At 37.5% G+C, this 21391-nt stretch overlaps 1 protein-coding gene across 1 annotated transcript in view; it reads right to left on the bottom strand.

The window, feature by feature from the left end:
• The window catches only part of LOC139687572 (inactive dipeptidyl peptidase 10), a 599750-nt gene that overhangs the window by 69858 nt on the left and 508501 nt on the right, over window positions 1-21391 (bottom strand). The window contains exon 3 of the mRNA XM_071584792.1: window positions 6136-6294. Coding sequence (XP_071440893.1) covers window positions 6136-6294 — 159 coding nt within the window. The remainder of the gene's footprint in view (window positions 1-6135; window positions 6295-21391) is intronic.

Raw genomic sequence — 21391 nt, 5'->3', positions numbered from 1 at the left:
ATATCATATTTAATTTTATTATGTGTCCTTTTTTGCTTTATATGTTGTTAATTTCCATTTTCACCAAGAAAATATAATGTGATGTACCCCACGTATTATGATCCGATTTTAGGGCATCGCGTTTATTTGAGCATTTCATTTTCGTATTCAGTGCTGCTATATTGCCGAGAAGGGCCCATAAGGAATGAAAATAACCCCATCTAAATCGCCTATCAAAATGAGTTCAGCGTTTGCTTTATGCGTTGCATTTGAAGTGGAATAATGTGCTGGTTTGCGAATCAATAAGCTAGTATATACATACCCATGAACATGACAAAGCGAGGAGGACGCTAATGGCTGACACGTTACTCAAGGGCTGACGGCGATAAAGTATTCATGTCCTTTACATCGTCCCGATTCCATTCGTTGACATCTTTCATTTTGATCCAACGCTCTGTTTTACAGAAATCTCCCGATAGGCTCTTCATTCCCTCCAACTCAGTCGACATATCATTTTTTTAAAGCCTGTAAAGTTGGCTTAAGCGCCTTTTCCGATGGATTTTTCATGCGGATTTTCTCCCCCCCCCCCCCTCACGCCTTGCTAGTTCCTTTTTCCGACGCCAGAGACCTACTACCTCTCTCTCTCTCCCTCCCTCCCTCTTTCTCTCTCTTTCTCCCTCTTTCGCCTCACCTCTCTTCTGTCTGTGTGCTCTTAGGCTAATCTCCTCGCTTCGAGTGTCGCTTGGGTAGTTTTATTCTCTGGCGGCTCGTTCAGAAACTAAAACGTCGTTACAGAGCTTCAAAAGCATCCATGACCGGAATTCGTCAAAAGAATTATCTATAAACTCGGGATTCCCTTTTTTTTTGTTGAAATATTTTGTGAAAAATCTGGAATTTTGTCGGGAGGCACGGGAACCAAGAGTAGGATTTAAGTTATGAACGAAAAGTATTTTTGTGCCTAGTTAAATCGTGACACTTAATTACTATGAATTGATAGTGCGGTTTCTGGTTTTAATGAATTTGGTCTCCGTAATCCGGAATTTTAATAAGGATTAGCTCTGAGTGAAAAATGAACGGAAGTGGTCCAATTAATCACTTATATACACTGAATGTTACCTTTTTATTGACTACTATTTTAAAATCATCCCTGTTGGACATGAAGGCGAAAAAAAGTCATTTCGATATCTTTCCCGTTTCTGCTGTCTTTTTCATATTTTATCAATAAGGTTACAAAATGTCATGAAATTTAATTTTATCCAGTAAATTAATTCAAAAATTAATTTGTATATTGCCCTCAAAATTATATTTTACGATTTAAATTTATTTTATTTTGAGGTTGTGGTGTCATTTGTCGAGTGGAGAAAAAATAATTCCATTTTATTTAAATTATTCATTCCATTTATCATTCGATGTAAAATATTTGATTTTAACCAGTTAAGAAAAATAATATTTTCTCAAATGAATGTTTGATTCTGGCATTAAATAAGATGATGCCCGTAGGGTATAAAGACTATCGTACGAAATGACTTTGCTTGCTTGTACTTATGCTGCCGCAAGGTGTCGCTTTATCCGACGGGCCAGTCGCCGTTACTCTCTCCATGAAGTGGCTATAAATACGCACGAGTACTGAAATTGAACGCGCTTAATTCTACCCCTCGCCAGAAGCGAAGCTACGCCGGTGGTTACGAGGTATAGTCAGCTCTAGAAGGTGCTGGTCTCCACCCGTGCGACTACGTAATCACCGCGTTTAGTGTATGGGATTGCTACGAGTACATATAGTCTCTATTAGGGTTATGCAGGGAGTTTGTTTTGTTGTTTTTGGTGTTAGATGAGGAGGAAATTAAAGAAAAAAGGTGCCTAGATAAGTTAAAGTGGCCAGTCTCTGACAAGATGACTTTATTTTCGTGTGTGCACGAAATCTGCGAAATTTAGGGATATGATCATTAAAAATCGAAAACACGGATAAATGACAATGCCGCTACACTGCATCTTAAAAAATGCCGTTCCTGAAACACGCCATATTGTTTATTTGGAATCCCATTTTTGTTGACGCTGTTGCCATGGTCACATAACTTGGAGCAATAAATAGCAAGTATATTGACAGGTTGTATCAATGGAGAAACAGCTCTAATTCCATAAATGAAACAAAGAAACAGAATTTTTCGGAAGTGTCTATAAGCTTAGATACATTTGCAGTAAGGACTTATCGCGGTCCGATTGACAACCTTTTAGCTCTCTTCAAAAGTCTATAATATCCTACATAGCTGTTATAAAATATTACAATTAAGTCCCCTCGTAATGAACTGCTTTTTAATGCAGCGTGTACTCTTGGGAGCAATGTCTAGCGTGGTTTGAAGCTTTATGAGGTTAAAATTTGAAAATGTTTTGTATTGCATTCTGGACAAATGGCAAGGTAAGTACCCACTCCACCGATTAAGAAATAATGAAAATTCAAATCGCAATCTCTTATATTGGTCGCTCAATCTTCATTGGTTTAAAAAATTAACCGAGTCAGAAGAAATGTTTTTAGAATTGATTCGCATCCATTTTGGACTTAAACTTAATTGGCAATTTTTCACAATTTTATTGAATAGCAACACTACGCGTTTGGTCGCACAAGAGTCATAAGTATAAATTTGGCAGATAGACCTAAAATTAGTGAGCGTGAATATGCTACGGTGCCATGAAAACAGCGATGAAATCGTTTCCATCAAGGACATATTTTTGGAGAGGAAATTCTTTCCCCGATGCGTACTAAGATTTGACACGCTTTTACTCCGGCTGGCCCTTATGCCGTCTTCACTTCTTTTCTTTTCCCCGAGTTGATTACTACCCTACACTCAAACACCCTCTTATCATCGGAATACCCGATTTTACGCTGATTTCTTATGACGTTCCGAGGGTGGATCATTCTGGGGCAGTGAGACCATCTACCAAAGGGAGCCCTGGATCTCTGTGAACGCTTGAGAGGGAGGGATTGGCTCCACCGCGACCAAAAAATGTTTTAGCTTTGAGACAAGAATCATTTCTAAAATCCACCACGTTTCTGTCGATTCACAGTTGATGGAAGCCAAGAACAAAAGCGATGTTCTGAAGATACACTGAAAACATTCCATTTTCTTCGATCGAACGTCAACCAATATAATTTAATTTATTTGAAATTGACATTTAAAACCCTTTATTGACTTATCTTTGTGAAACTCCTTCACCACTACGATGTCAATATCCGCTTTTTGATGTGTACCAAATAATTCATGATCATAGCTTGGTTACATATTATGATGTTAAAATTAGTAGAGTCAACACCTAATAGTACATAAGTACAGATTATCTTACTAGGATATGCGCCAAAACTCATTACTCGGACAAATTTTTAGTTTATCTCCAAAGAATGTGGTCAAGAACTCCCGCGACCTTGCTGGAATGTCAACTATGAAAGTGCTAAGCCCTAAATGCATTTTGATGTTTTTCAATGTCAATAATTTATATGTTATGGTTCCCATAAACAGGATACTTATCCATTTGACGAAAGCAAGAAAACCGACTTCAGTGATTGGTGAATTGTGCTCTTTGTTATCTGTGTGTATCTACACTGAACCGGCTTTCTTTTAACGATAAACAATACGTTCAGCCGTACGGCCCGACAATTGGCTTTCTGCTATTAACAGATATCTACCATATGGACAATAACAAAGAAAAATTTTTTTCATTTGAGCAATCGGTGGTGAAAAATGCTTGGATAATGTGTTTTACGTGTTGATGAGGTTTTTTAATTAAGGCAAGTTTCTCAGGTGATTATATTTAAATTCAGCAGTTAAGTGGAAAAGAGGAATCTTCAAATTTTAGAGTTCACCATGACCATCTATCAAGGGTCATAAATTGGAATTTTTGGGTTACATAGTTGAACAGTTAAATAATTTATCTTGATTTTAGACAATTTATTTCGTACAAAATTGTCCATTCCACTCTGAATCGATAGAACAGCATTCCAAAGAATTATGATTGAACGAAAAGAAATCAGAATAATTAAACAAATCTCCACCAAAATGATATAATCAAAAAACTAATCCACCATTTGTACTGAAGAAAACAATCTTAAACGACAATTTAAGCTATTTACAGCTGGATTCCAGCCCGAATGGACCACAAATCACAGAACTATTAAACGCTATTACAACGGTTTCCGTGTTAGAAAATATTCCCATAAAGTAGCGGCGATTTATATTTATAGTTGATATAAGAGCAGCTTTTTTATAATACGTAAAACGACGTTAAACAACTAGCTGTACTTCACAGAGGGTCGAGTGAGTCTCCTCCAAGTTCACAAAACCCACCACTTGGATTACTAAGCAGTATGCATCGGGCAGACTGAGAAAAATTCCGAAAAAAATAGAAAGGAACGCCAATCTTGTTTCAAATCTACAACTGCAATCTTCCCTTGGCTAAATCTCTTTTGGAAAACCTAAATGTCAGTGACTCCATTCCACAAAACTTACCAAAAGAAAATAAGGGATCCCGAAGCCTTGGAACATTTGGAAATTTTTCGAAACTCGGAGTCAAAGAATGTGCCTTGGTCAAAGAGAAGTTTACCCTTCACGCTACCTCCTCTCTCATATTACGGCTTTAAAGCGCCATCTCCCTCCCCTTCCTCGCCATTCCGTTTCTGGTGCCTTCGTTGCTTATTCCTTCCTCCGGCTCAGAAGATACCCTTAGTGAGATACACATCCATCGTGTTAGTCTCTTGATGCATATTTGCACAGGGCAGGGAGGGGTGGGGGTGGGGGGACAAGGGGAGAGAGATAAACTCCTCCCCAATCAAATTATCCTTTCCCTACCTTCACCCCGGGCTAATGCATACGATGGCTACATCCGAGAATTTTTTTACGAAGACATCGTACTTGCAGTAACTATTCCATCTTCAATGAAAATGATGAGTAATTAATGGGAAACGTGGACAGGTTGACCAAAAATGAGTTCACAGAATGAAATAATCAAAATATGAATTGATCCCATCTGTAAATCACTATTTAATTCTAAAAGTTTTTCTTAAATGTTGCTGTTTTAATTGGATTGATCAAATTGATAGAATGATGACGAATTCTACCGCTGCATTCATAAAAATACCTGTTTGGTAAGAAAATCTAATTGAAATACACTCTACAAATTTATTTATTTATCTGCACTACAATTGATATTGAACAGTGGCTGAAATATTACTGCTCGTGGTCGGCTTATAACAGAGAAGTGATTCAATCAGTCCCCCCCCTCCCGACTTCAGAGTGACACCGCCATTAATCCTTGATGCATTTCTGAAGATGTAAGCTTCGAATGCATTACACAGGTCGGTGGCACATAAAAATTTCTGCAAATGACTCTCGTGCTTGTGAAAAAGAAAACGGCCCGCTAAATTTTATAATAATATAATAGATTTGATTTTAGTTATAACTCACCTGATATTACCCGGGATCAAAAATCAATGGCAAATAAATACCATTTTTATTTTCATCATGAGTAACGTATAGGGGTTGGACAAGCCTTACACACGTCAAGATACCGAGGTGATATTTATTAATAAGCAAATAATGCCTTGGCATCACGGAAGGAAAATAGAGTCCAAACGATTTCCTCGTTTCCATTAGTTTAACAAAGATTTATTCCATTGTATGCATATACATATACATACACACACGTGTATGTGTATATGTATATGTGTATATAATTACGTGTATGTGTATATGTGTATATAATTACATATATATATATATGTATATATATATATATATATATATATACAGGAATGTATATATGTATAAGGAAAAGGGATGGGAACACTTATAAAGGGCGAACACAGTAGAGATGGGGAAGGCGGCGCCCCACACCTTTCCTGTGTTCCTTTCACTTTTCCTAATATCTATCATCATGTAATCATCAATGTCATGTATATGAATATCTATGTATATATATGTATGTATGTATGTATATATATGTATATATATATATATATATATATATATATATATATATATATATATATATATATATATATAGTATATATATGTGTGTGTGTGTGTGTGTGTGTGTGTATGCATATATACGGTTGATGTGTGCCTGAGGCAATAGATGGTATTTCGCGAGCGAATACCCTTGTGCCCTTACCTGCAGTCTCATCCGCCGGCCGCTCCAGTAGAGGAGCTCGTCCACGTATCCCAGGGTGTGGATGGCGACCCCCACGCCGGCCACCACGAGGCCAATGACGAGCAGCGAGAGGAGCACGGAGCGCCAGTTTCGACCCTCCCCAGGGCCATAGGACAAGTCCTGCAGAGAGGAAGAAAGAAATGGGACTTAGTAAAATCAGCAGGTTGGGATACATACCACGCCTATGTATAACTAAGAGATAATTCCGATGCGCAAGAAATAAATGAATAAATGTCAATAAATGCATTATTTATATGGGAACAAATTGCTGGCATTCAAAATGTATGTCCGCAATAAATGTCCTTGGCCTCGGTGACCAGGCTTTGTTCCGGTTTGGCAAAATTGATAACTCATTTATAAATTAATCGATGAGACTACTCATTCAAATGGAGATTCGATTAGACTTTTCATAGAACATTTCGTATTTCTGCTTCATTCTGCTCGATAACTATAACTTCAAGTTCATAACGGTTGGAAATTACGAAATATCCCAAAATTGTTGGTATTTTGGAGCCGAAATACAGTGTATTTCAGTCTCGTAAAAATATTTTGACATTAATGTTTTGTAAAGTTACAGTTTTAAAAATCATTCCTTCTATTTTTGTGAAGTATAAAAGAGGTAGACTTGGGGAATAAATTGATGGTATTCGCCACTTCACGTTTTTTTCTTCGGTTTTTCTGACCCCTTGTAAGTCAAATACTAGGCGGAGAGGGGACTTCGACGGCTCTTTTGTTGTTGATTAACCTCGCTAGCTAATATAATTCCAAAAATTTTCGGTTTGACAATGATTGATTAAATTTTCTCGAAAATCTGTTCGGAAATCTTTCCAATGAAGTCACACGGCAAGAAAAGCTGTTTTGTGAAATGATTAACATTATTCCTGGGTCGCTTATCGATGACGTCTAGATACTTGACTCTATAATAACTTAAGGTATGTTTTTTAAAAATTAGGCCAAGAACCTCGTATCGGCGGAATATACGTATGGCAATTATGCCCTTATTTAGACATTATTGATATATAGTTGACGATTGCGTATGATTTTGAACTTACTTATGTGAAATCAAGATAGTTGAAAGTCAGATGTCTGCTAGAAGGTAAACAAAAACGAATGCGTGCTATATACGACGTAGCAGTTATCATTGTAGATGTGTGTAATTGTTTTATCCGTTGAGTCCGTGTTATGCCAGTGTGACTATACGTTATATGTATGATTGCAAAGGTGTATCCCACTTTATTCGGGGAAATCTATCGTAAGAAATAAGAATTAAACTTTATTGATGTATTGAAATTGATTTCCTTTAAATAAAGCTTTTATTATGTAATAGCACTAGGATTATGTTGGCTGCCATGAGATATGGGATCTCCCAAATGTCCTTTTAATGCACCATCCTTGAATATCTCTGGTCCAATGCATTATCCCAGTCAGTGTCTCAACGTCTATTCCGATCATCGAATGAGACTTTGGTCTTTGTAGAATCCTCGAGCTGCCCAGTTCGACGTAGGAATGATTTTTTCACGATATCCATCCATTAATTATATGTTGGTCATCGCTTCAATTCTAACTCCTCAAGTAGAGTTTAAATGATTTCTTTATGAGGTAATCGGTAAAATCATCACGTAAGTGCTGCTCTTGAGTGCCTTTAGGAACTTGTAATTTATCTGAATGTTAATTTTACCCGAGAACAATATATTTTGAAGGATTAAGTTTCAAATAATTTTCCTTTCAAAATATAAGAGACTTGTTCATTTTTTATGAAAGATTGAGATTTTAATTTTAGCCTGTTGGTTATATTGGGGAAGAATTGAGGAATTTAATCAGTTTGTATGTTTAATAATCTCTTGGTAGCGGGGAAATGTTTTGGCTAAGTCAGGACAGCGATGATTTAACGCTGGCAGATATTTAAAGAAAGATATCGCAAATTTTGTCCGAGATGCCTTTAAATAAATAAATGAAGGTGTGTAATATATTGGCCTTTCGAACGAATGTGTGTGTGTGTATATATATATATATATATATATATATATATATATATATATATATATATATATATTGTGAGACAACTTTTAGGTACAAAGTACCAAAAAGTTGTCTCACGGTTAGTGCATACGGTGAGAATCAATATGGAGTGGTGTATAAATGAAGTATTCATTAAACTGTAAAATACTCGTAGGTAATGGGCTTTGTACAATTGCATAGATTCGAAAGAAATGCATCATCAGTTGGATGTTACACTTATGTAAAATATTTTCGTACTTTTAAGAGTATTCTCGTATAAAGAAATGAAGTAAATATGCGTTTACGTTTCCGCAATACGTTTTCAATTTCAAAACTACGCCAATAAACAAATCACAGAATATACATACATTTCAACTAGATGTAGTCTTCAAACAATATGTAGGCAGAAAAATCAGAGTGGCTGAGGGTATTTGCTTTTGTAATATGAAATATGACGAGCATTTATTTTGACGGAGCATATTGGTGCAGAGTGGAAATAACCGCTGTTATTTATTTCGAATATGGTGATATCAGGGATGATGCATTTCATCTCAAGCACAATCCACTGTGGAAAAAAACACGAACATCATCTCCAGATGGTTTCCAAGAGGCTGCCTCCGCATTCTATTCACATTCTCCTAACCCTCCCCTGAACTTATTGGGTTGTCAAAGCATCCTCGACCGCTGAAAGGCGTTAAAGGAGTCGATGACAGAAATGGATATACCCTGAAGGATATAGAATGGGTACTTCCACCGGGGAAAAGGGACCGAAACATCGAAGGAAAGGGAACCGGCCACACTTGAATGGGGAAATTTTGGCTCTGCCGGTTTTAACTGTCGAAATACGAGGACTGTCCAGGAAGTAACCTCCGTTAGACTATAAAAAATACCCTGGAATAGATGCAGAAAATATATTTTTTCATCTCAAAACCACATGTATCTACTATTTTTATACATATATGCCATTACAGATTCAATTTAACATTTGTTATATCTCTGAAGTAGTTTTCAAATTCCTTCAGAATAAAATTCTACCGCCTGAGATCGTAGCTAATCGATGAAGGCATCTTGATATTCCTCGGTCGATCTTCTCAGTCGTGTTTCTTTGCAACAGCGTCGTAGAAATCTGTGGGTTTTCTAAACCCTTCACGTATCGTAAGAGCGTATTTCCTGGATAAATGGGAGCGGGAATGGGAAACTTTAGGAAAGGGGAAAACAACCAGACAATTTTTACCTAGCGTGAAGGAAAGAATGAAGATCAATTTTAAAACTTACAAAGGTATTACGCAAATTTTAACGGGACACGGGGAGTTTAGATCATACCTCGAGAAAATAGGGAAAAAAGGAGAGGACGTGTGAATGCATGATGGAGGAGGACACGGCAATAACCAAGAGTCCTTTATTGACCAATTCATGCCGAGGAAAGACGCGAACTGGAAGCTATCCTTGGATATTTGCATAACGTCCAACAAATTTGGAAATATCTACACGAGAAACCGATTAGGAAAATATGGGAAAGATTTATCAACAAAAGATAAGGTAAGAACGGGGAGAACGACGGAAAGGAATAGCATGTAACTCATATTTTGTATTTTGTAAAATTGACGAAATTGTATTGGGGGTTTAAAAATAAGGCACCCCAAAAAACTTAAATTGAAACAATAAATTGCCCGATTCTGCTTGAACGGGCCCAATTTTTATTATTATTATATCGTAAAACGCCGGTTTTCACGAACTTTTTCATCAATTTCAAATTACAGTTGATTGTTCACCACTGACTGGTGGCCGCTTCTACAATCATCATGGACATTTGTGCCCACTCTTAAACGAACGACAACATTGATACACAACTTTTGTCACTCATCCAACTTGGTCCGCGCAGAGCACAAATTTCCCGATGAATGTCAGCAGCTTTGAAGTTTTGAAGTAAAACCCCGTATCACTGGACGGACTTCATGTTTAGCGGAAATTTCAATAGCATTGTTCATTTAGATTCGTTGTTGTAAACAAACGACAAGAGGTGCGACCTTCCAACCACTGCAGCTCGAGGCGTACTGACCTACTGTGTGCATCAATACAGCGACCATTCGGCGCCCTCCATTACTTCTCCCGCTACACGAAAACGGATGTTACTTTCTGGAAAGCCCTCGTATCTACATGTTCTCGTGCGACTTTGTGGTCCTAAAAACGCATTAATTACATCCTGGTAGCATTAAGCTACCAGGATGCAATAAATTGTTATCCAAGTGGGTAATTTTTATGGCTCATGCGTTTGGATATTTTGTGTTTATAGTAGAAAAGTAAAAATTGTCTTCGTGCTAGGTGACATTTTGTTAATATTTAGAGGTTTTCATCAACCTTCTTTCTACTAGTGAGGTTTAACAAGCTCTTTTTCCTAGTTTGCGAGGCGTTTTTAAAGAGGTATAACAGTTCAAGTGTTTTTCGTGGGCCAAGGCTGCGTCCAAAGATTCTTTTCCCTTCACCAGCTCGGGTTGACATGAAGTCAATCGAATTTTACAGCTGCAGAATTGAGCGGACATTTCGTGAGCTTTCATCAACGTTGAGACTTTTTTTAAAATTTTAGCTGTGAAACGCATGCTCATCTCTTTTTACTTCATTTATATCCGTGATTCCTTGATAATCTTCCTTCAATCCCTAAAGGTTCTCCACCTTCAAGTCTTGTTTCATGACGCGCCACCTCCCAGAACTCATTTTTCCTAATGAACGCTTGAAAAAACAATGTGATCGACTCACCTGACCACGCAAAATACATTTCCTACCTCATTTTACACTTGTATTCAGTCACATTTGAAATAATATAAAGCGCGCATGTATGGAAATCAGAGATATCGTAAATTCGCGTTTCCCTTCTCTTCATTGAAAGTGTGGATCAATACTTACTCTTTTAGCTCTCAACTGAAGTTTTAAGTTAAATTAAAAATAAGAGAAGAAATACATGCGTGTGAATGCGCCTTTGAGAACTCCACCTTGCCTGCCTGTGTGTCCGAAAACTATCCGACCTGCGTTCATATCTCCGAATCTTCGTCATCCAGGCCTTAGCATACTTCGAAGTAGTCCCCATTTGATTGAACCACATGCTGCCATCAGTACTTTCACATCTTAAACCAGTCCTTGAACACAGATTTTGGAATGGCCTTCAGCTCGCGCGTTAAATTACTCTATGTCATCGAACCGCTTTCCTTTGAGCGCCATTTTCATCCGAAGTCGCAGGGAGCTATGTCGGGTCTGTACGGAGACTGGCAAACTGCGGATTCTTGTGTTTCACCAAAAATTGCTGCTCAAGGTTCGATGAATGCGCTGGTGCGTCATCGTAGTGAAGAAGCCATTCACCGCTTGACCAGAGACGCGGTCGTTTTCTTCTCACGGCATCACGCAATCTTTTGAGAACTTCAACGTAATATTCTTCGTTGATCGTCTGATCTCTTGGAGCAAATTCGTAGTGCACCCTTACAATAAAAAAAATAAATAACGCAGGTCAGATACTTTTTGAACACGCCTGTGTGCGGTGGGAGAGAGTGATTGCGGAATATCCATTTATCGGAGAAGGGTGTTTAAGTTTTTATAAAAAAGAGCGACCTCTTGTCCCAATTCGGCATCAAAGCGAAATTGCCAAAAATAAGGAATTTGAGTGAGGGAGAGAGATTTCATAAAAATAAGGGATGAGGTATAAGAAGGGTGAGAGTTAATATGTTCTGGAGAGCTCTCAAGGGGAGCTGGGGTAAGTGAAGGTGAGGGGGGGCGAGGGGGAGGCAAAACCCTTTCGGTGGGATTTCAATGAGCAAAGGAATCGTTATAAATTACTTGCGCGTGTCCGGAAACGAATTTTTTTCCATCGCTTTGAAATGCACGAAATGGGACGGGGTTGGGTAAAAAGAAGAGGAGCGAAAAGAGGGATGCAGAGGTGAGGGAGGGGGAGAGGGATGGGAGAGGAAATGTGGGACTCTCCGGACTGGGAGCCGGACGCACACATTCGCATATTTTTTCTCTTTTACATTTCTCTCTCTTTTCCAGAGAGCCTTTTGTGCTCCCGTAATAAATTTGCGGTCAATAGTTACATTCCCACAGAGAGGGGAAGGGATGGGGAAGGAAGATGAATGGGACACGGGGCCTTTTCCGGAGCGTATCGGCGACGTTGAAATAGAGGACTGGAACCTTTCCTCCTTCGTCCTTTTTGATGCGCCAAGTGAGATACCAGTGGCATTGAGGACTGACCTTCTGCCACCACCGCGATCCGTCTCCGTCCCCCGACCGCCCCTCGCGCCCTCCCCCTCGCACGTCACACCCCGCACGTCCTCCCACGCACCCCCCCCCTCGCGCTCCATTCTTCTCTCCCATTCGCGCACATCTTCTCATCATTCATCCCGCTCTTCCTTTTTCCTCACTCCGTTCCCCAGCTTCTTTTCTTTCTACAGACCGAGCGTTTCATCTGTTTCCTCCTGTCTTCTTAGTTTGCTAGGAAATTCTTGAAGGATGAGAGGGGGAGGAGACACCTACGAAGCGAAATCCCTCGAAATCCTATTATTAAGCTTTTAATAGAAGCACTAGTCTTCGCCTACGTAAGTACGTCCCTGAAAGGAATGGTGTAAGCCTTCTCTGAATGTGCAAGTGGGACCACGGAAATGAAATGAGAACCGCAGAACTTTGGGATAAAATGGCAGAATAACATTATATTAATCTACAGAAAATTTTGTGACAAATAAATAATAAAATCTTTACATGATCGAACAAATGCCAACGGCGAATAATGTTCTTATTTTGAAATCTAAACAAAAATGTTAAAATATGAATACATGTGTATTTATAGGATTTGTGAATTAGTGTTTGACTTATTCTGGATAATTACGTATTTGCATCGAAGCACACAAAATTTACGCCCAGAGAAGTTGATAAGTTATTTTCCGTTCTTTTGAGATGCAATTCAAAACTGAAGTAATTGAAAATTTTGAATTTTACTCTCGAAAATATATTTTGTCTTGCTCATGATGTCATATTGACGTTTCTTTCATTTGAATTATAGTTCTGCTCATTTCGAATATGTTTGTCCCGGAATCCCAACCCAAATGGTCTCCCGTCGAGTATGACTAAATGCTCTTCCCTAAGTGGATGGCGAGATAATAATTGTCAACCATTCTCCATATAGTGAGCAATATTAAAAAAATTACAATTTAGAATTTATGTTGTTGTTGTCATTTCTGGAGAATACGAATTTTCAAGAACAAATGCAAATAGGTATATCCCTAAATTCAATCCTAGTAGTAAATTCAAAACCAATTTTCAATCCAAATGCAATCTAATATACTATTCAGTTTTAAACTCCATATTATACCTCGAGTCCAGGCATTCTTAAGCTCGCAAACTAATGCATTTTTTTATGATTCAGATGACGTAATTGAAGAGATAGCAATACAATTTATTTTCGCGCTCTGACCTGCAGGTAGGGAAATTTAAACTGATTTTAGTGTATAACCAGTGGTAATCACGATACTGCATGTTGTAGTGCCTATCATATTAAGTATGGGATATATTTAGGGCAGATTGGTTTGTGCTGCTGCAAGAGAAAAATTCTCTGGAGTATAGTACATCTTGAATTAATAAATCGTCGATTTTATGAAAGATTATTATAATTTGGTCATATTGAGGTTTTATGTCGTCACTCATTTTATTTTTTGTATTCATTTGTTCTATTTATTCTCGGACAGCGGCGATTTTTTGTGTCCGAGGAATTACCAAGATCGAAAAAAGTGTCCGCAGTGTGGAGGAATACAAGTGTTTAATTCTGTGTGCGGTGTGGTCGCAAAAATTGAGCGAGGAATTCTCTTGAATCTGCAGTCGTTTATATCCCTTGTTTAGTCATTAGTGTTTGGCTCCCTGCCGAATTTGTGCGCGTTTATTATTTCCACGAGTTATTATTAATCTTACACTTACCTAGAACTTGGTATTCCTGTCAGAAGTAGAAATCACACGATTTTCCCTCACACTTTTATCTTTGCACTAAATTTTTCATTTAGTCTTTTTGCCATCTAAGGCTCCCATTATTTTCACGTTTGTTCGGGCACGTTTTGATAAGTAACGGTAGTCTTTCTCCCGGTGGGGTTATAGTGATGTTTGAAACAACTAAATTCAAACTTGCACAAATGCGCATTTCTTCCAGATATTTTTCATAAAATAAATTATTAAGCTAAATTATTGCACTAAATTCTACACACAAAAGAATTCTTATACTTATGCTTAATGCCGTTCATATTGTTAATAAACGGTGGACATTTTACACACCTAATTGAGTCACATGTGTTATATGACCTCATTTCGAATTTTTATATCTTCGTTGAAAACTTTCTCTCACAATTTCTCTTTCATTAAAATGCTAGGTTTCCTCTGAGACTTCAGCTTTAAATAATTGGAAACATAATCTCTGCAAAAAAAATTTAGTGTTTTCATCGTTAATAATTTCATAAAATTCTTCTTCGATAAACTGTTTTTAAATTCGCGCGTCTCCCTGATGATGTGATCACCTGATTTGGAGTGAGACATGATTGTCATTTTGATCGCGATAAAGTCTACTCCATCTTTCATTCAGTTTTTTTCAACATTTTCATTGAATTGGTCTCAATGATATTTGATTGTTTGTTGCAGGCTTGAAATGAAATTATCTTCGATTCTTAATTCTTTTTTTAAAGCATGGTCGTGCTGGAATGAATGGCCATTATCGTAGACAATCTCCACTCAGCATGCGCGATTTATTGAATTATTTTCATTGCATTTCACAGGAAAAATGGTCTCGTAAATTCTTTTGGCAGATCAAGTGACGTGGAAACTTAAAAATTATCGATCTCTGTCTTTATTAAATCACTTTTAAGGCACAGATTTGGCCTGAGATATCTTTCTAAAGAAATAAAAAGTGAGTGGCTTCATTAGTCTAATTTTACCCATTTCATTATTTTTAATTATAGCAATTTTCACACCCCGGTGGGTTTTACATACCCGTAGAGCCCACTCTGCCTATATTAACAGTAAAATTATTTATATTTTTGCAGTTCTGCTAACTTTTAATTATATATTAATCATTATTGCGTATATGGTGCTTGGAAGTGTGAATAACTAAATCCTGCCGAATAACCCTCTTAACCGTACAAAGATATGTGGGGAGTATCATTTAAAATTGATAAACTACTTAAGTTCTTATTCTGGCTATTTCAAGTAATGGTCTACACACGAAACAAATCAGAAAATCCTACCGGTAATTAGGAGGCACAGTTTTTCTGATCAAAGGAGACATGTCATGCCGAATACTTTTTCCATATGTTAAAACGATGCATCATTGAAATGTTCAATCTAACAGAATGAATGTTCATGTCTAAATCTTCATTGTGTAGTCATTAGTTTTCAAACGCCTTCCTTCTTGCAATATTTTGTTTGGATTCGATTTTTTCAGTTTATCATCCACGAAATTACAAATTTTACGTCTAAAATACATCTAAAAATTATTATTAATATTTTTGCTTATGAGTTCTCGCAGCAATTAATCTCCGATCGCTTTAATTTCATCTTGGGGCCGTGTATTTGATCTCATTTCACTTCTCAATTTAGTCAAATTAAAGCCATAAATTTTATCCGAATTCACTTTGCAAGAAGAGAAATGAATGTTCGCAATTGGTGCGAGTTAACGACTCCGGATTAACGGCTTAATATTAATGCATGCTTGAAAGTACTTAAATAGAGTTATCTCCGTCCCTGAGAGATGCCGAGGTCGTAACGTGGCGTGGTGCAAAATTAACTCTTCCAAACAGCGAAAAAAATCGGAATACGGATTAGCGGTCCAGTTAATGCCCCCAAATCGTTTCCCCTTGGTTCATTAGTGAAAGCAAGGTTAGACTCTGTTTGATTTCCTCTTTTAAAGGCCAAGCAGAATTGTTTCCATTAGGTATAGCAAACTAAGATGTATGACTGATTCTCATTTTGAGGAATAAAAGGGTGGAGAACCGTAGAAATTCCGCAACATTTACATTTCAAGCCCATAGACGCAGAGGTTTCTCGTGTGAGGACAAGACTCGACTCTTAAAAGTATGCCTCGGCCTACAGGAAATAAATGCCTATGATAAAAACTTGTAATAATAATTTATTTTTGGACAAGAATATAGTTTACATGCCTGACTTGTTTAAGGAAACTTGGCAGTGTCATTTTAAAAACTAATCATTTTAGATTGAATTGATTCTCTGCTTACTGTCCGTGCAGCACGCAGTAAAGTATTTTCCCCAAAAAAGATCTGTTAAAATCTAAGAGTGTTCTGTGGTGAAAAATTAAAAGGTATTCCGAATTATTGATACTCAAAATTTGTGTTACTTATTCTTGGATATGGAATTTTTTCCTTTTGTAATTTTTATAAAACAAAACCCTATAGAACTTATTATACGTACGGGGGTAGGCCGAAAAGTAATGCACACATTCTTGTAGAGTGCGAACAAAAACAAATAGCAAGATCGGGCGAAAAGTACATTAAAGTACAATGCTTAAGTTTCAAAATCATATATTTATTTTTCAACATGGTCACCGTTAATGCTTTCAAATTACTCCCGACGTATGTCAAGTTTTTTTCATTCCGTCGCTGAAAGATTCTTCCAAATTTTCTCGAATCATGGAATTGACAGCCGCCTTCACCTCAACTTCCGAGGTGTAATGATTACCCTTGAGGTGTCTCTTGAGTTGAGGAAAAATAATTCGTATTATTACGATAGAATAACCTTGCCCATGTAGATTTTTATTTTTTCATTATTTGTTTGCTTCAGAGCGTTTATTCTTGTTCAATCCTCCTGAACGACTTCAAATGACCATATCTTTAATCCAATAATACAAACAGTTTTCATCGGCACCAGGGTCTATTTTTGGAAACCTTGTCTTACCCAGGGAAGGGGACTTAGGCCCCTTAACCCTAGTTGCACGAGTTTCTTACGCGGAAAGACTTTGCTCGTGGTGATTTTGGAGCTCACTCATTCAAAACATCCCTTGTCGCTATTACTGCTGTTTTAGATTTTTTTCTTCTCCTTCCCCGTTAGCACTCATTATTTTGGAAAACGAAAAAGCAAAGACCGTAAAGTTGATTGGCACTGGGTTTGCTTAAGGGGTAGTAGGTAAAAACAAGGTGACGAGTCAGAGGAAATAGAAAAAACACACAGACGGTCACTTGAGTGTGGTTGGGAAACAGTGACCCTCCTGTACCTAAATCACAAACAAACAATGAAATACAAATAAAGGAAACAGACTAACAACCACTCAAGTTACAAGACTTACAATCAATCAAAAACCAATCCAATCAAGTTTATGGTCTTAGCTTTTTAGTTTCCCATTGTTTTACGACCCTAGGTACGTTCATTTTTGAGTTTACACTCATTATTTTGTTAGATTTTTTGTAGAAATAATCCGAAAAAAAAAGTTCCTTCTGCTGACGCAAACCCTCATCGCATAGTTTTCTGTCATTGCTGAGTCGAAGGCATCGACTTTTTGCAAGGATCATGAAACAAAAATACTTTTAAAACGGCACTTTAATTTAAAAATGTTACTACTGTTGACATGGCTGGCATGAATTGGCATGAATCAATCCACATCCTACCCAATCAAGCGCGGCGATTGAAGTTTCTGCTTTCGAAGAAAAATTAATAATAATATTCTAATTAATGTTCTCAGGCACAAACTCGATTGTGTACATTTCAATATATTTCATATAAAATAACAACAAAGACAATCAGAAATATGCAAACTGTAAGAGTAGTTTTCTACACCAGCACACCTACACCAGAATCGAACCCGCGACCACTGAATTGGCAGACGAGATAAGGGCCGGCAACGGCGGGGTAACTTCTCTTTCTGAATCCTAATCCCTTATTTCGTGACACAGACAGGTGCCTAACCTGAATGTGCCAACCATAGACGGCTTCCGAATTAGTCCTTCTCTCCAGCAGAAGCAATAAACTCCTGCTGTCATTCTCTACGCTAAGGGGAAGAAATTCCTAGTCTATAAGTGACGATTTTATAAGTGCGTTTTATAGGGAGTCCATTACTTTGGGAAAAGAATTTTAAAAATAAGTATTATTTAAAAATTCCATGAGGGAAGTCAAAAGGCTACCGGATCACTTCTTGTTTTTGTTTTGTCTTTCCCGCAATGACAACATGGAACCAAGGGGCAAGAAGTTATCGAATTAAGCTGACGAAGGGCGAAAAGTTTCAAAAACCAGCGACTTAATATTGACAAATTCTAAGAAACTGCCGGAGATACCGCAACAGTAACTTTTAACCGAGTCACCCGCTATATGTGTATTTTAATTCAACAATTTCAGTTTAAAAATCATTCGCCTAGACCGGCATCTCAGTAAAGGCGAATGATACACTCCGAAATCGTTGCATTGTGGTTCAATATTGCATTTGATTTAAGGGTCTGTCTGATTGGTCTACGTAGGAACTCCAAGCTTTGCCCGAGTATCTAAACTTTTCACTTGATACACATTTAAGAAGATACGCATAACTTCTATCAGTTTATTCATTCCTTTGCATGACTTTCATCAGTATTTTGTTTCAAGGTTAACTGACTATGAAGTTTAATTAGCCATAAAATATTACTCCTCTAATTCCCACTTTGAAAATATATTTATGCAGCAAAATATTCCTCGAATAATAAGTTCGAAATTTTTCTAATTATGGGAATGCGTTTTCTTCAAATCAATGCTTCCACAGAGAAACTGAGCAAAGTTGACTATCGGTTTAATTTTTTCAGCAAATACGCTTAAAAAAACCGATGTCAACACAAACTCTTTAGCTCTAGATTGCAAGTAAATTATGAGGCCAAATTTATGAAGCCTAGCGCGTCAGCCTGGATTCCGACTTGAATTAGCATTAGCCCTGGATTCAACTCCGTACGTGATGGGATGACGATCCGCAACCCACCGGAGAGAAATCCACCCGGGATTAAAATTCCAAAGCAAACACGAATGTCGAGACGAAAGCAGAGGGGTTGATGGAAATGTAAGAGGCGAGGCCGAGTGGGGTGAAGGAGGGGGAGAGAGGGAGGGACGTCGTCGAAATAACAAAAAGGAGAAGAATAATGCAGAGTGCTCCGCGAGGGATGACAAATGACGAAGGGAGGCGTGGGAAGGTCCCTCCGTGACTGAGTCATTCCTGTCTGCACGAATCGGTACATGGTGTTATCCACGTCAGTGGGCGTGTATAATATACATATGTGCATATATATATATAGATATATATATATACTATATAGGTATATCTATGTATATATATGTGCGTGCATGCACATATGTACATATGTATATGTATGCGTGTTGCGTGTACATATATATATATATATATATATATATATATATATATATATATATATATATATATATATATATATACATACATACATACACACACATATATATTTGTACGTATATACATGAGGGAATCGCCCTCTGACAGCATTGGTCCCTTTCGAGGGGAGCTCAATCGTGAATCCGCCCAATATTTCACGAGTGAAATGCTACGCAGGAAAAGTTTCCTCAAGGTCAGTCTGTCGTACCAAAGGGAAATTTAGGACGAGGAACCTTAGGTATAATTAATTCATGATATCTCGTTGGATCAACGCGGGTTAGCACTGGATAAAAATTACTCACACCAATACCCCCTTGGCCTACGACGACGACGACGAATCTTAGATTTGCTGATCTGGTAACCATTCTGGCAATAGGTTTAAATTTTACGACGTGGATTTTATGTTTTCCAATTAAGGTAACTTCGACCAAAATGGTCAAAGTAGTAGGGTTGTAAGGAAAATAACTGCGTTGGGCAAATAAGCTTTCACAAGGAGGCGGAAATTGATGACAGGGACGTTGAGTAAGGATGTTAAGAAAAGACTCGTTAAAACCTTGATACAGGGGCTATAGTTTTGTGCGGCCACTGACGCAGAATGATAGGCGTAGATTGAAGGCTTTTGAAATATGAGTTTGAAGAAGGATGGAAAAGGTAAAACGGACAGAAAGGAAAACAAATGAGGAGGTGCTAATATGGTGGGCACGGAGAGGGGATTGCTGGAAGAAATCCTAAGGAGACAGAAAACAATGGGTGAAAAGTAAATTGACTGGCAATGGGATGTCGAAGACTGTGATAGAGAGGAGAACGTTTGGCAAACGAGGGAGGGGAAAGAAGAGAATATGGATGTTGGACCGGATGAAGGGAGGAAGGAAGTATACGGAGATGAAGAAGGCTTTTTTGTAGAATAGAATGTTGTTTTGCGTTTTTTTAGGAGACACAAGAGAATTATTTGGTTGTTGTGTCCATTCAAAGCTACCATAACCGGTAGATTACCTACAATAATATGATTTGTAACTATAGATAATAGTGATAATACTCATTTCTGTGTGTGCGATGTCTATCAATATTGCATCTACCTATGAAAGTAATGGAATCAATGCATTCGACAACGACAGAAAATACATTAAGCAACATCCCTAAAATTTCCAATTATTTGAAATGAATTCAATATCGATGGGTCATTTAGACTATCTTAATATATGATTAAGTAATTCTTGAAATGTGAAAAATGTAAACTATGTAAGTAAATTATGCCGAAAACGGTCGGTCTCTTCAAACAGTCAAAATCATCAGGAGCCGAATACCACTGCAGTACTCGACTGCCAGGTAAGATGTCTGCAGCTATTCCTATCGGGCGTGCAATTAGTATAATATATTTATCACATTTTCCAAAGCCTTATACCGATTAATCAAAGGAGAAATCTTGAATTCTAGGGGAAGCTAAATTATCACATTTTGAAATTGACAGAAAAAAGGACCAAAATGAGTTTTTAAAGAAGCTTTTCCAACTCAAGTATGGGATTGATTTCGTTAGTTTGTCTAAATATGCCAATAATCCGGTCAGTATTCGATTTGTAATGTGAAGCATATTTTTACTAAATAAGATATTCTTAGTGTCTATTTCTCTGTCCATTATTCGCCTCTCTATTCCCCCATTAGATTAGATAAACAAAATCAGATGGGAAACCTTACCTAGGTTTCTTATATTCATAATCGATAGTATTTCACTGATTCCTTGTTGAAATAAATATGTATTTCTTACTGACAGGTGATTGATTTGTAACTGTCTAATGGATACTGTTTGAAAAATAATTTTATTGTGAAACTATCTTTCATGCAATG

This window comes from Hetaerina americana, unplaced genomic scaffold (genome assembly GCF_022747635.1).
Source record: "Hetaerina americana unplaced genomic scaffold, ioHetAmer1.1.p SCAF_1, whole genome shotgun sequence".
Lineage (NCBI taxonomy): Eukaryota > Metazoa > Arthropoda > Insecta > Odonata > Calopterygidae > Hetaerina > Hetaerina americana.
Note: the sequence above shows the minus strand (reverse complement) of the source record. Positions and strands in the feature narration are given on the sequence as shown.